Source organism: Mytilus trossulus, chromosome 3 (assembly GCF_036588685.1).
Source record: "Mytilus trossulus isolate FHL-02 chromosome 3, PNRI_Mtr1.1.1.hap1, whole genome shotgun sequence".
NCBI lineage: Eukaryota > Metazoa > Mollusca > Bivalvia > Mytilida > Mytilidae > Mytilus > Mytilus trossulus.
The window spans coordinates 8125707-8141289 of record NC_086375.1 but is presented as its reverse complement, the minus strand read 5'-3'; the positions used below and the strand labels follow the sequence as shown (position 1 = coordinate 8141289).

The 15583-nt window shown below is 31.7% G+C and overlaps 2 protein-coding genes across 6 annotated transcripts in view; one reads left to right on the top strand and one right to left on the bottom strand.

The window, feature by feature from the left end:
• Positions 1-4275, bottom strand: part of LOC134710086 (calcium-independent protein kinase C-like) — a 32150-nt gene extending 27875 nt beyond the window's left edge. For 3 of the 5 annotated variants that reach the window (XM_063570269.1, XM_063570272.1, XM_063570271.1), the window contains exons 1-2: positions 3747-4274; positions 3480-3546 (exon numbers count right to left, since the gene is read on the bottom strand). In XM_063570269.1, the coding sequence (XP_063426339.1) occupies positions 3480-3546; positions 3747-4088 (409 nt within the window). In that variant the 5' untranslated portion in view covers positions 4089-4274. Of the gene's footprint in view, positions 1-3479; positions 3547-3746 lie in introns of all 5 variants that reach the window. The other 2 variants (XM_063570270.1, XM_063570273.1) reach the window with 1 other exon arrangement.
• A 4163-nt stretch (positions 4276-8438) lies between these two features.
• Positions 8439-13857, top strand: LOC134710085 (iron-sulfur cluster assembly 2 homolog, mitochondrial-like). The gene is made up of 4 exons (XM_063570267.1): positions 8439-8560; positions 11755-11857; positions 12294-12412; positions 13614-13857. The coding sequence occupies exons 1-4, from the start codon at positions 8487-8489 to the stop codon at positions 13786-13788; spliced, it is 471 nt and encodes a 156-aa protein (XP_063426337.1). The 5' UTR covers positions 8439-8486; the 3' UTR covers positions 13789-13857.
• Positions 13858-15583: the final 1726 nt, after the last annotated feature.

The following is a 15583-nucleotide window of genomic DNA, read 5'->3' as shown; positions in this document are numbered from 1 at the left end:
GACAAGATTATTTAATTGTTTGTTGCTGAATGTCCAGTGGCAAATATTGCATTCATTTTAAGGAAGACTGAAAGGACAAGATTGATCGATTGATGATGGTTAATGTCCATTGACAAATATCACATGCATGTTAAGGAAGACTGATTGGTCTAAATTTTTTGATTGTTGGTTGGTTTATGTCCAGTGACAAATATTACATACATTTTAAGAAAGACTTAATGGTCTAGATTTGTTAATTGTTGGTTGGTTGATGTCCAGTGACAAATATCACATGCATGTTAAGGAAGACTGAAGGACAGGATTAATTGATGATTTTTAGTTGGTTAAAGTCCAGTGGCAAATAGTACATGGATGAAAATGAAGACTGAATGGTTGAGATTGATTGAATGTTGGTTGGAATTCATAATCAATGTATTTTAGCATATTTTGACCAAATTGAACCCTTCTGGCTGCTAAAAGCGAATTATTATTTCACTGTTTGCATTTCATTAATGATTGAGCAAAACAAATAATATAATCAATTTTTTATATATCTCGTAGCTAAGACTGAAAGGTCAAGACGGATTTTTTGGTTGGTTGTTTAATGTCCAGTAGTGAATAGTTCATGGATTTTTAGGAAGACTGAAAGGTCATGCTCCGATAAATTGAAAGAGGGCAACGAAATATGAGTCAAGAGTTCTAATATTTTTTTTTGTCTCAAAATATAAATACAATTGCATTGCCTGGATGTGACCTTGATTGCCAAATTGATCAAATATTAAATAATATATCTTTGAATTTAAAATGACAAAGCAGAGACAAAATATTTTGATATTTTGCATGAAGACAAACAATTAAGTACATTAGAAATAACATTTATACTCTTATCAGTAAGGTAGAAAACTTATTTACTCAGTGTCCAAGTGAAGTAATAAGAATTTGAAATTTTAACATCTCAATCAAACTATTTTTAAATTGCAATATAGAATTTTTCTTTATTTTTAGTAAGCATGCTGCAATCTTATATTTACATGACCAAAGTCCATGTTCTGCATAATGTCTCCAAAAAAATTAAAAAATGGAACTAGACAATGTGTTTTTTGAGAGAAGCAATACATTTTTTTTTAACCTAGTAAACTCACATTCTAATGCAATTTGAATGTAACAATTTTTTTCATTGGCTAAAAGTTGCCGTCAAATCCACAGTTGACCAGGCGTAACTAAGGAGGGACCCGCCATTTTGTATTGATGAATCAACAAATGTTCGATTACAACTATATAATCGAAAATAAAAGAACACCTACCTCGAATTTGCCTTTTCAACGTAATTTTAACCAAATTTGAAGCGTACATGTAACTTAATAACCTCCAGTTTGTAAGTTTTCATTTGTATGACGTCACGTTTAACCATGACGACTGTGTGCCAAAATCATTCATGAAGTTTCGCGGATTTTTTTTTATTTGACAAATTTAGACTTTTTTTCAAGTTTTATCGTATTTTTTCTTTTTGTAATGCATTAGAATCGGAATAACAGTACTGTAGTTGAAGAGTTGTCACCGTCAATTTAAATTTGACGGTCGCAAATCTACAATTGACGGTGGCAACTCTTCAACTACAGTACTGTTATTCCTTAATTTGAAGGCATTGGATGCACTTTAATCTGAGATTAATACTGATGTAAACAAGGCAATACACGTTCATCATGTTCATAGAGAATCTATATTTCTATATTGTGACACCAAAATAGCTACCAACCAAACTTTTTTTCACTATGAATCTATTTGGAATGGTACTAATTTAATTATGTCTTTTAATCAATTGTCATTGAAACTATGTATAATAGTATAAAAATGTGTCTCAAGATTTGTGATTTAACAAAAAAAATATGTTCCCCAAAATTGTTGCATCAAAAATCAATCTGAAATGCATATATATCTACAGATTTATCTCCAAGAATTGTACCGACGAGTGGAAATTCCCTTTCTGGTGAATTGAAATTTCCAGCAATTCTAGTCTTGTCCTAGGTCAGGAGCCTGTTATTCAGTGGTTTCCTTTTGTTTATATGATACATATTTGCTTTTCGTTCATTTTAAAAAAAATAATTAGGCCATTAGTTTTCTTGTTTGAATTGTTTTTCATTGTCATTTTTGGGCCTTTAATTGCAGACTTTGAGGTATTGGCTTTGCTCATTGTTAAAGGCCGTACAGTGACCTATAGTTGCTAATTTCAGTGTCATTTTGATCTCTTGTGAAGACTTGTCTCATTGGTAATCATACCACATCTTCTTTTTTATAGACTTATGAAAAGATATTTAAGAGTGTAACATAATGCCCCTTGGCATTGCTAGCATGGATATGAAAAGTTATTTCCAATTATAATGTCATTTAAAGTTATATTTAGAGAATTGATATGGTATACAGTCCACCCTGACTTAACTGTCTTACATACCATCCCAAACATTCTCAATAAATTTAACTTGTTTCAGCGACCAGTGAATGATACAACAGCTGGACAGTTAGGATCTGACCATGAAAATGCTTTATGATCAATATGACCTTAGGTGAAGGTCAAACAAACATTCAGGAAATAGTTTCTTTACTGCAATATATTTTACTAGACTCCAATAATAAATTAGTGCATTTCAATAGGTAGCTGGTGAATATCCATATGTTCATTACAGAAAAGACATGTATGAATTTGAAAAACAAAGTACCCAATACATGGGGGGTTTCATTGGGGGGTTCTGATACCAGATCCTGCTTACTGTTTTGTCAGATTTCTGTATCCCGCTTACACTATGTACGTAAGCAATTCTCATTTTTTTTGTTATTTCACATGTCCCCGCTGGACTTCATTTCCCATTTTCACAGCACAATAATTTTGATTTTCACATGTCATGCTTACAAAAATCAGCAATCCCGAGTCACACGTAAACCCCAATGAGACCCACTACATGTAGCTTGGAAATAAAAGCCAACGGACAAGCAACACGAGCCAATTGCTCATTGCTTAGATTGCTTATTGTATTTGCTTATAAATGGAGTTAAATTTGTGAAATTTCTATTGAACATTTTGTCCATTTCTAAAGTTATTTTTTCAGTTTGAATAATATGAAACCAAATGACATGTGTAGGCAACTGGCACGATTTTTCCCATGTTTCTGGTCATTTTACAAAAATGGAAAAACATATTGCACTGATGTATAATAAAGTTACTTAATATCCCAAAATCATGATATTCTAACCTGAATTCATTTGTATGTTGAATAACAATAGCAGGGGTACAATGCTATTGCCATAATTCTCCCATCATATCATAATGTGTATTATACACATTAACTCAAATGAAATATCTGATGTTTAAATACCAACTGTAGTGTATTGAAGAAATAGTTTTCATCAATTTACTATAAATGGTACATTTTTATGACAACATTGTGTTGTTTATTGTACATGTGTGTATTGGTATCAGAATGTATGTTAATTATATGGGGTAATACCTTCAGTTGATTCGGCATTATAAAGCTGTATAATTATATGTATCTTTCCTGTTGGCTCCAGATCAATCTACAAAATAAATAACAATATATTTAACTAAAGATTTATTGCAAAATATTGTTTTTATTCAATCCAAATTAAAACAGTGATTCTAATAATATCTTTTCTGATTTGTGTATTCCGAAAGTCATCCATCTTGAAATTTTGATATGCATTCGCTTCAGCAGCAAACATAAATAAAAAGAAAATACATCTTAAAATGAACTCACCCACATGTCTCTCGTTTTCTGGTCTTTTATGTCATCAAATGAGAGGAAACAATTAGCCACAAATTCGTCCGGAGGAATGGCAGCATCATGGAAAACTGTCAGTCCGATAGTTTGGCCATTATGGACTTCCAGATGAAAATCTTCATTCCATACTGGTTTTAAAGTTTTTGGCTTTGTTGACGTCCTGTAGATATGAATGTCATCTAGATCTATTGAAATATACGGGTCAATTAACTGTACGGCCTTAGCTACACTCATCTGAAGGCGAGTGGCACAATCAGTGGGTCGTAGATCGACCGCTTCGCAGATTTTTAATTTCATTGATCCAGTGAAAGATGCCATTTTGGGTAATTTCCAGACATTAAAGCGATATATCCACACACAACGTTAAGAATTCGGTATAATATATAATCGTGTCATGACAAATTGTGTGGCAACACTGCCATCGAGTTAAAAAATCATCCGTTGTATGCACTGCTAATTCACGGAAGTTCTACAATACTAATGGGAAAGGAATAAGCAGGTGTAGGTGTTACGCATGCGCTAAAATAGCAATTAGCGACCTTCAACTTCAAAGAAAATATATATATTCTAATATCGGCCTAAAATATACATATTAAAAATAATTGCAATGAATGTACATTGTCATAAATTTAAATGAAAGGTACAAAAAATCATTTAAAACTTTTCAGAAAGATTATTAAAATCAGGAGCGTGTAAAATGTAAAATTGTTCATTATTATATCTGTTGGCAAAACGGTTTTAAATAATAGTCCTTATAAAATTCTTCTTTCAATATATTAAAGTTCAATAACGAAAATAGCGTATGTTTCAAATCTGATTTATTTATGATATGGCAGGTACCCGTGCCTCTATGACGTCCGCCTCATGATGGTAGAGGTGTTTTCAATGACGTCCTCGCTTAGTTGACGTCCGTTTATTCGTGTTTAAAATAACGCTAGAATCGGGAGAGAGAACAATACTTTTTATATGAATACCCCAAATATATGCACAATGAGGAGTAAATGGTTCTGAATAAGTCAGGTCTTTAATTATTGATTTTTTTTTTGGGAGAACTTTTAAAAGAATTCCTCTTTTATCTTAAAAAATAACGAATATTCTGTAAAATAATTGTGAACATGATTGTACTATTGTTTTTATTTGTAAGTTTGTTTGTTTGTTTGTTTGTTTGTTTGTTGATTGTTTGTGTAAAACTGAAAAAAAAATTAATGTCAATATATATAATTTACGATCCCCTGGGTGCACTATTCTCAATCAAAGTGTTCATATAGAGAATAATTAAGTCAGTTAAAATCACAAAGTACATGCTATAAACATGCAATACTATTTGCTACATTTTATTCTCATCGTTGATATATTTTCCTGAAACTCTGGACTAGAAAAAAGTAGATGCTTAAAATCCCGTTTTAAGAATAAAAAATATTTTATCGATAAATAGTTCTTGTAAAAAATATGGCTTTATTTTTTCTCTGAACAGTCATAACTTTTAAATCTGACAAGCCATACCATTTCATATTGCGTGTTCTTAGCATGCCAGAAAACTTAAATTTATGACAATACGGTCATTCATTCAGGTATATGAAACTATTTTCAACATCAGACATGTACAGAGCATTCTTTTAAATAAAAAATCTGAAATGTTAAACATGTTCGTGTCGAGCTATCAGAAAAAAATAATTTCCACCATCAATGGAAGCTGGGACCAATGTATATATCTATAGATAATTTAGCGGGTCTGTTACAATTCCATCTTCATTCTAGGTTACAACGCTAGATTAAAATTGACAAGGAAAGGTACGTAACACCGGCCACCGAAAGCTTTATTTTCGTGAAGCCTAGGTGGTCGAGTGGTCTAGTGCAGGCGATTTGGTGCCACGATGTCTCATTAGCATGCATGAGCTGGAATCCCGACGAGGGAAGAACAAAAAATACGTAAATAAGTATGTTTGGCCCTGATTCCGCACCATAGTTTCAAGTGAGACTTTGTGCTCAAAGCCAGATAGTCTAGAAAAATTTAGTATATAAGTAAGTGTTTTGTTATGAAAGTTTGAAGCAAAATTAAGAAATAGAAAGGTTACTTTAATTTTAAACTGTAAGTCTAGTGAAAAGAGAATTAAATGAAAAGATGAGAATTAGTGCAGACTATAATTTATTGAAAGAAAAAGAAAGACAATAAAAAAAATACCTCGAAATAAAGACTATGACCACCACGTAATACATAGGAGGATGAAGCTCATTTCATTTTATGCTGTAAAATATTTAAACTAAGAGATAACTTTTTAGGAAATGTAGTTCAGTAAACTTGAGACTACTATAATGTGTTTTAGTACACACAGATTGTATGTCCTGTAAAGAAAATGAGAAAATTGAATATCCTCTTTCCCCATCAACTTAGAAAAAGTTTAGTATCCTTTTTGAATAGGCATTAGGACCAGAGACATATAATAATTGTATTATATGTCTCTGTTAGAACTAAGGAATGACATCTTTGATTTATTTATCATAAATATAATTTAAAATATGATAAATTAATTGTTTAACTTTTTTTACTTGTGTATGTCGTTTTAATGGGAAATGGATTCTTATGGTTTTGATTTTGAATTGTCTTTTGATGTTTGCATTCATATAATTTGTCACAAACTAATACATGTTTAGAGTTGATATGACAATAAATATTATTTGAATTGACTGCTTTAAAATATAAAATTTAGGACCGTTATGTTCCTATGATGTATGCATATACAATGTACACTCAGTTTATGACCAAACTCAGTAAAGACCCATCATTGTTACATTTGGTTGATACATTCAAAAATACCTACCGTTATCTGGATGATATTTTTTCGTTGAATAATCCAGAGTTCTCTAAATATACTTCAGAAATTTACCCAAACGAACTTACTTTAACTAAATCTAACATAAACAGCAGCAGTTGTCCTTTTCTAGATTTAGACATTTCAATTTCAAACGGGAAACTTCACACTAAAATTTACGACAAAAGAGACGATTTTTCATTTCCTATTGTTAATTTTCCTTTTTTAGACGGCGATGTGCCTTTGGCTCCATCATACGGTGTTTATATATCGCAACTCGTTCGGTTTGCCCGTGTGTGTTCTGATGTCATAGATTTTAACGAACGTAATCAATGCATCACTGGTAAATTGTTGTGTCAGGGATTTCGATACCATAAATTACTTAAAACTTTTACTAAATTCTTTCATAGATACAAAGATTTGATTAGTAAATTTGGCTATACCTGTAGAAAGCTTATTAAAAATGGTATTTCTCATCCTAAATTTTATGGTAATATTGTACTTAAAGCGAGGAAATCACTATGTGATCCTTGTAAACTCATCGAACCTTTAAACAAACTTATAAGTAAGGGTTATCGTACCAATATTGTAATTAGATCTCTGAATATAGTTCACATTGGCACTAATATTGATTTTGTCATTAGCAAATTAAAACATAACTAAATTTCATTATCTTTTGAGGCGAGATGTATAGGGGACACAGCCACGTTAACTTTTATTTCTATAGAAGTCGCTCTTCATTATACTACTACCTGTCGATACATTTATTTTTGGCATTGCACAAGTCATGTCTTCTTTGACTATTAATGACGTTAAAATACTAAATCCCTGTGATGTGTTTTAGTCGATTTTAGTCTCTGATGCATGATTTTTTACTATTAATTGGTTTTGGCTTTTAACTAGCTGTCAGTAACTGCGAGTACTCTCAAATCGTATTTTCTTGTTTATTCGACCTGTTGATACTGTTTATAATGCTTTTTTGTCATTTTTTATTTATATGGATCTTGGCTGTATACCAGCTTTGATTATTTGTAATATCTTCAATTTTTCACTTATTCTTACAACATTTGTATAAACTTCAAGATTACAAAAAACCGGTTTTTTTCTAAAGTGAACATTGATTGGTTAAATATTTCTCAGTGTGTTTGAATTTGTTTGATAGCCTGTTTGTCTCTAATATTTAATTAACTGTGCATTTGTATTCAGATATCGCAGATCAAATTTATTCGTTCTTTGCACAGGCACTTGTCTCAAAAAAAATCTCCTATATACCTTAATATAACACTGTTATATTAAGGTATATAGGAGATTTTTTTTGAGACAAGTGCCTGTGGTTCTTTGTGTAATCATACGTTTTTTGATTGAGTTAAGTCTGCTAATTGATATTTTATCGTATGTTTTTATATGTTGTGATGTTATGCTATTGTTTCAGAAAAAGGGAGAATGTTTGGTGTTATATTAAGGTATATAGGAGATTTTTTTTGAGACAAGTGCCTGTGGTTTGGGCCCATTAAAACGTTTAATCCCGCTGCAAATGTTTGCACCTGTCCTAAGTCAGGAATCTGATGTACAGTAGTTGTCGTTTGTTTATGTAATATATACGTGTTTCTCGTTTCTCGTTTTGTTTATATAGATTGGACCGTTGGTTTTCCCGTTTGAATGGTTTTACACTAGTAATTTTGGGGCCCTTTATAGCTTGTTGTTCGGTGTGAGCCAAGGCTCCGTGTTGAAGGCCGTACTTTAACCTATAATGGTTTAATTTTTAAATTGTTATTTGGATGGAGAGTTGTCTCATTGGCACTCACACCTCATCTTCCTATATCTATATAATTTTCTTTCGGTATTTAGCCTATTTAAGAGCTAAAGGGATACAACTCTTGATGGAATGAAGTAAACAAAAAACGAAATGACATCTCTTCTGAAAAAAGTGTCATATACGGCTTTCTGCGCAATTAGAAGACAAAACCTCACAAAATACAAGTAAACACAAGAACCTCATAACGTCTTGAAGTTAAACATGTTGCCTTGCTCTTATATATGACGTTTTTGCTTATGCAACAGTTCTGAGGTTGAATTATAGTTATCCCGTACCATTGTAAACTCGTACCAACGTCAACTCGTACCACTTTACAAAAACTCGTACCAATGCAAACTCGTACCACTGCTAACTCGTACCAACTTATTTAAATGGTGTTTAATGATGTATGTAATTTACTTTAACTCAATACCTCTCAAGTCTGTAAAATGTATATAATTTGAAAGTACAATGACCAATTTGCAGCTAATGTTCCCTGTCTATTGGATAGAAAATACTGTGGCAGATTTGCTTTGTTGTCTCCTTTGACTTTTTAAAACTTTTACTGATTATTATTGAATTTAATTTTTATATATTTTTGATGGTACGAGTTTGCAGTGGTACGACATTCCAGTGGTACGAGTTAACTTTTTTGGTACGAGTTAACATGGTACGAGTTTCCGTTGGTACGAGTTAACTTGCTTCCCTGAGGTTCATCATAACAGCTGGGAACACTATACAGCTAGGCAATATATCTAACATAACGTTAATATATATGTAACACTCCCAAACGTGTCCTGTCCCCCAAATGTGTCCGGTCCCCCAAACGTGTCCGATTCCCCCAAACGTGTCTAATCTCCCTTAGTCAAAATAATTATGACGTCTTGAAAGGCTGTTATAATTTTTTTCTTTGAAGCCTTACGTCGTTGAAAGGCCATTATAATTTGTTGTCTTTGACGCCTTACGTCGATGTAAGGTGTCAAAGAAAAAAATTACAATAGCCTTTCAAGACGTCATAATTATTTGGACTATTCTCCCTAAACGTGTCCATAATATCCAATATTCCCCAAACATGTCTGATTTTATAACCCCTAAACGTGTTCGATAATTGTTATTCGCCAAAACATGTCCACTATATAACGCCAGGACTTCTTACGTCTTTAAGCGCTAATACATAAATAAAATCAATAACGTTTACGACAATTCTTTAATGGGGGACACAGTTGATGAAATGATCATTTATTAGTAATTAGTTGGTTCAATGCCGGTTGCTATTGCAAATTTAATCTGTAACATATAAATCTACTTTTGACTTAAATTGCTTATATTCCAGTTGCAAGTGTTATGCTCGTTTAACAATTCTAATTCAGTTGGATTAAGCGTTTACCATAGGATAACACCAAATTAAATTCAAATATAATATATTCAGGTTAAACTATGCCTATACATATTTTTTAAAGATGTCAGTCTTATTTACAAAGCTTGTATTAACAATTACACAAACAAAGCAAGCAAGCCAAACAAAGTTTTACTTTGCAAGCATTAGGAAATCACCTGTAATCCGCGAATACTGCACGGTAGGATTTTCAAAGAATTGACTTCCTTTTTTTCAACAGTTCTGATATTTTAAAAGATATTCAAATCATAAACTGGTTATCAGGTATTTTAATAAATTTTAGATTTCCAGCATCACTACTAAAGTGAAGACATACAAACAAGAGTCATAAGTCCAGTGCCAAATATTTCATGCATTATTTGAACGATATCAGTCATATTAACAATAAATACAAAACATAAGTTTTATTATCATACCGGGGATTTAGGATTGGGCCTTAATTTGTTTACGATTATTCGGGATAAACCTTAGTTAAACTTAAAAATCTAAAGAGCCAGTAAAGACCCATTTTTTTTAAAACTTCACTAAGAAACTATTTGATTCTCTCATAAAAATGGAAAAAAAAGCTCTAAAAATTATAAACTGGTATTAAGGTTTTTTATAATGAACTTTTAGTTTCGAGCATCACTTAAATACATGCAAACAAGAGGCATTACGTCCAGTGGCAAATATTTCATGCATGGACAGGACGACAACATACTTTGGATAAGTTATATAATGAGATGCAGAAGAATATTTGCCGGAACTCTTGGATTGTACCTTAATTATTCCGAGAATTCACGATTAGGCCTAAATGAATTGTGTACATTTATAAGAATTTACACTTTACGGTTTTTAGGATCTACACTTATCGTAACTCAAATTAAATTATATTTTTTTGGGAGCGGAAAAGGACAGTTTTATTTTTAAGGAATATCAGTGTAACAATCTTTTAGTTCCCTTTATATTATAGGACAAGTTTGGGGGATTGGGCACGTTTGACGGATTGGACACATTTAGGCGTTTAAATAATACAAATGACACACTTTGACGCCATTTTTACAACTAGACATGTTTTGCAGTTCAGTGATGTTGATGTGGACACGTTTGGGAGTACCGGACACTTTTTGGGGGAAGGACATGTTTCTGAGGGTTACATATATGTTCCTGATAACAGTTAGTCCAAATAATTATGGAAGGCTATTTTAAATTTTTGCTGTGACGCCTTCCTGCGACGATGTAAGGCGTGAAAGAAAAAAATATAATTGCCTTTTAAGATGTCATAATTATTTGGACTGCATAACAGTTACTCGTTTGACCTCAGACCACAATTATTCCTCCCATTGGTTGCATGCATTTTTTGGTAAAGGTAAAATTGAAGTTATTTAAAATATCCTTTGACTTATTATATAACCATTCTAACATCATTTACAGACAAGAATAATGTAAAAATAACAAAACTATCATTTTACAATATGAATGAAAGTAAAAAAACATAGAATTCAGTTTCACATTGGTATCACATCATGAATGCATGAATTCTATGGTTAGGTTGTTGTCTCTTTGACACATTCCCAATTTCCATTTTCAATTTTTATATGGCATATATGTATGAACCAATTGCCACTTGACATTAAGCTAGCTGGTATCAATAAAAGTTTTCATTTATTACATGTATCTCTTAATTCTGTGATGACTAGGCTCAGTTTATTACCTTCAAAAACTTGAACTATAAGAAAGCTTAACCTTAAAAATAAATAATGCTTATAACTTTGTTAGTTATATGATGGTTGTATAATTATAGATGTTTAAATGTGACTCATAATTTTTTTTCTATATATTTCCATAACCTCATTTCTTTATTAGTTTATTGATTTGCACAGGCACTTAATTAATTACAAGTAAAAATTTATGTTGGTCAGGAAGAATATGTTAACATCACCCATTTTACTTTGAAAGTTAAAACGAAAATCAATTTTATAATTGAACTTTTCTCATTTTCAGAAATTTGTCTAGAATACGATATGCATCAACCAAGAATCAGACTGAACAAGTTGAAAGTGAATCATCAAGTGAAGCCCTCCGTCTTAGCCAAAGTGCAATAAATGTGAGTTTTTGATTAAAAAAATTGCAAAAAATTGTTAGCTTATTTTGTTGTGGAGATGTATTTTATTATTTAAATTTGGATTAATGTGAGTTATTGATTTCGTATCAATTATTCTACAATGTGTTTGTTGATTTTTGGTACTGTGTATATCAGTTTAAGTGGATTGCCAAAGTCTGCATACAAAATGATAGAAAATTTGCAAATTGTTGGACATTTAAATTTATGGTTAACCTGTACCCACGGAAATTCTTAACCATGAATAATAATGAATCCACAGTAATCTTCAGCTTTTATTTGTGTGTTAACAGGAAAAGTATAAAACATTTGATGTACATCTATAGACATGATAGAGCAGAACATTCGACACTTTTGAAAATACCTTTTTTATTCATTCAAGTTTACTGGTAGACTATATGATTTATTCTTTATCCTCCAGAGACTGAAGAGAATCAGTGAAGATGATGGCACTTTTCTAAGAGTTGTGGTAGAAGGTGGGGGATGTTCTGGTTTTCAGACAAAGTTTGAGTTTGATACAAAAGTAGATAAAGATGATATGTAAGTTTTATAGTTAATGAAGTAAAAAGTAAAAAAGTTTATATCTTGGATAAGATTAAAAAAAAAATGGCTCATGTTCTACATTTAGAAAGATGTAATATATAAAAAAGAAGATGTGGTATGATTGCCAATGAGACAACTATCCAAAATGACACAAATATTAACAACTATAGGTCACCGTACAGCCTTCAACAATGAGCAAATCCAATACTGCATAGTCAGCTATAATAGGCCTGGATAAGACAATGTAAAACAATTCAAACAAGAAAACTAACGGCCTTATTTAAGAAAAAAAAAAATGAACAAAACGACAACCACTGAATTACAGGCTCCTGACTTGGGACAGGCACATACATAAATAATGTGGCGGGGTTAAACATGTTAGCTGGACAGTGGTATAACAGTACAACATAAGAACGAACTATAATCATCAGTTGAAAAAGGCTTAACTCATCAGATAGACAAAAAATACAAGTGGACGTGGCCGGGTACTTATACATCCCGACACAAAAAGACACAATGAACAGATCTGAGAGTACTCGCAGTTATCTGACAGCTAGTTCAAAGCCACTAACAACTAATAAAAAAATCATAGTTCAGTCGGGGGAGGTAAATAAGTATTATTTTATACATGTTTAAATCCAAATAAAGATATTGAATTATCTCCCTTACAAATTATGAATTAAATATTTTAAAAATGCACAAACAGTCAAAGTGTTTGAATATAGATTATACTTATGGTTTGAAGTTAAATAATAACACTGAAGTATGTCATTGAGAATGAAAAAGTCATGTTTGAACATAAGTATTGGATTAAATAAATAGTTCATGGGCAAGGGAGAAAATGAAATATATATGAACAGATGGAAATTTAATGTACACTACAAGATTTTGTTCATATTTTGAGGAAAAGTATAATTCAGATATACTTGAACAGATTGCAGGGGGATCTAGAGTGTAAGAAAAGGGGGCCATAATTGTCCAACATGGTTAAAGTACAGGTGAGCATAACAATTGTTTTAGACAATTTTATTGTTTTTCGGATCCAGGGATTTGCGGGTTGGTACTCCCTTCAAGTCCATCTGAATCTGTTACTAGATTGTAGTACCAAGCGTTGTTACTCCCTTCAAGTCCATCTGAATCTGTCACTAGATTGTAGTACCAAACACTGATAAAATGACATTTCTATTTTTATTTTCAGTTTAATAGAGAAAGATGGAGTTAAAGTAGCAATAGACAGCGATTCGTTGGAATTTGTTCGAGGTTCTACTGTAGATTTCCAAGAAGAACTGATCAGAAGTGCATTTGCTATAGTGAACAATCCACAGGCTGAGCAAGGGTGCTCATGTGGAGCCTCATTTGCTTTAAAATTGTGATATTTAATTGTTTTATTTTAATGTTTGTCTATTACCATGTTGTTAGAAATAAATAACCTATTAATTTTATTTGTGTATGAAGTTCAAATCTTCAGTACCTCCTACACAGAAAATCTCAACATAAAATCATAGTTAGCAGTGAGTTTCTGACTGTAAATAATGTTAATTATTTGTGATTCGGCTTGATACCACTCTTGTCAGAGAAATTCACTGTTAATGGTGGTGATTTTGGAAAGAATAAAGTAAAATAACATAAATACTAAACTTCAAGGAAAATTAAAAAAGAAAGTCCTATTTCAAATGGCAAAATCAAAAGCTAAAACACATCAAACAAATGGAATCAATTGTCATATTACAGACTTGGTACAGACATTTCCTCATAGTCCAGTCAATCTAGCTTAAATTTGACCCTGACCTTAATTAAAGTAATTGCAACAGAAGATTTTTAAGTTTTAATCTTTAGCATTATATTCCAAATATACACAGAAACAAGATTGTGTCCATAGTACACGGATGCCCCACTCGCACTGTCATTTTCCATGTTCAGTGGACCTTGAAATTGGGGTCAAAACTTTAATTTGGCATTAAAATTAAAAAGATCATTTCATGGGTAACATGTATACTTAGTTTAAAGTTAATTGGACTTCAACTTCATTAAATAATACCTTGACCAAAAACTTTAACCTGAAGCAGGACGAACGAACCGACAGACAAACGTACATACAGACCAGAAAACATAGCTACATGAGCTAAATCTCTGGTAATGGCCCTCTACTATTGTAGGTAGGGCATACAAATCCCATTAAATCTTACTGTAAAGACTAAAAAAATCATGATTTAAAATTCCTATGGAGATTTGCATTGAAAAAGGGAGATAACTCTGCCAAAAAGGTAGAAAAATAACTAAATATCAATAAAAATTTATACAAAATTATAATTCTAATGCTTCTAATCAGCAGAATGTATTGATTCTTTATATTTTAGCCGTCTTTAGAGTATGACAAACAACTGTAGAGGTGTTTTCATATCTTTTATCAAACTACAATGTAGATTTCCTAATTCATTAGTTGACCATTTATTGAATTTTTCAACATGTAAAGTATCTCCCCTTCCAATGTTAATTATCAAAGGAAATTGAAAATGATGATTTTGAGTTTTCCTCTTATTTAGATTTATGGGACTTTTTTCTGTGCATATTTAGGGCTTTATGCTATAGACATGATAGATAAGATCTAAAACTTTTTCTGTTGCAATTAGATTGAAGTTAAAATTTAGTTTGACTGGACGAAAATGGGAAATTAACCCTGGTTTTATAGCTAGCTACATGAGCTAAACCTCTTACTTGGATGACTGTGGGTGATTAATTTTAAAATCACTCTAGGCAGTGATATTCATTGTAAATGGCGGTAAAGTAAAATATTCAGTTTAAAATCTATCATGGAAGTGAATTTCAGTGTGAATGGTGGCGATTGTAGGGGATTCATTTTGAGAGAACTTTTGATAGTGAATGTCAATGATTCTAGCATGATCTGTTTACGGTTCCATTGAGCTTGAGTTCAAGCTGGTTTTGGTTTGGTTTGGATTCCTCAATCTTTTATAGTTTTCTCTGATGTGTTACACTCCGTTATTATTTTCTGGCCATGGCTTTACGAGTTTGTTTAATATCCTTTCAGTATATTTCGTCTCTTTAAGACTGTGGTTAAAAACAATAAGTTGACCTTTACGTGTATCTGTGTTATTGGATATTGTATCATTAATATATACCTCATATCTATGTATTCATGGCATTGTAAAC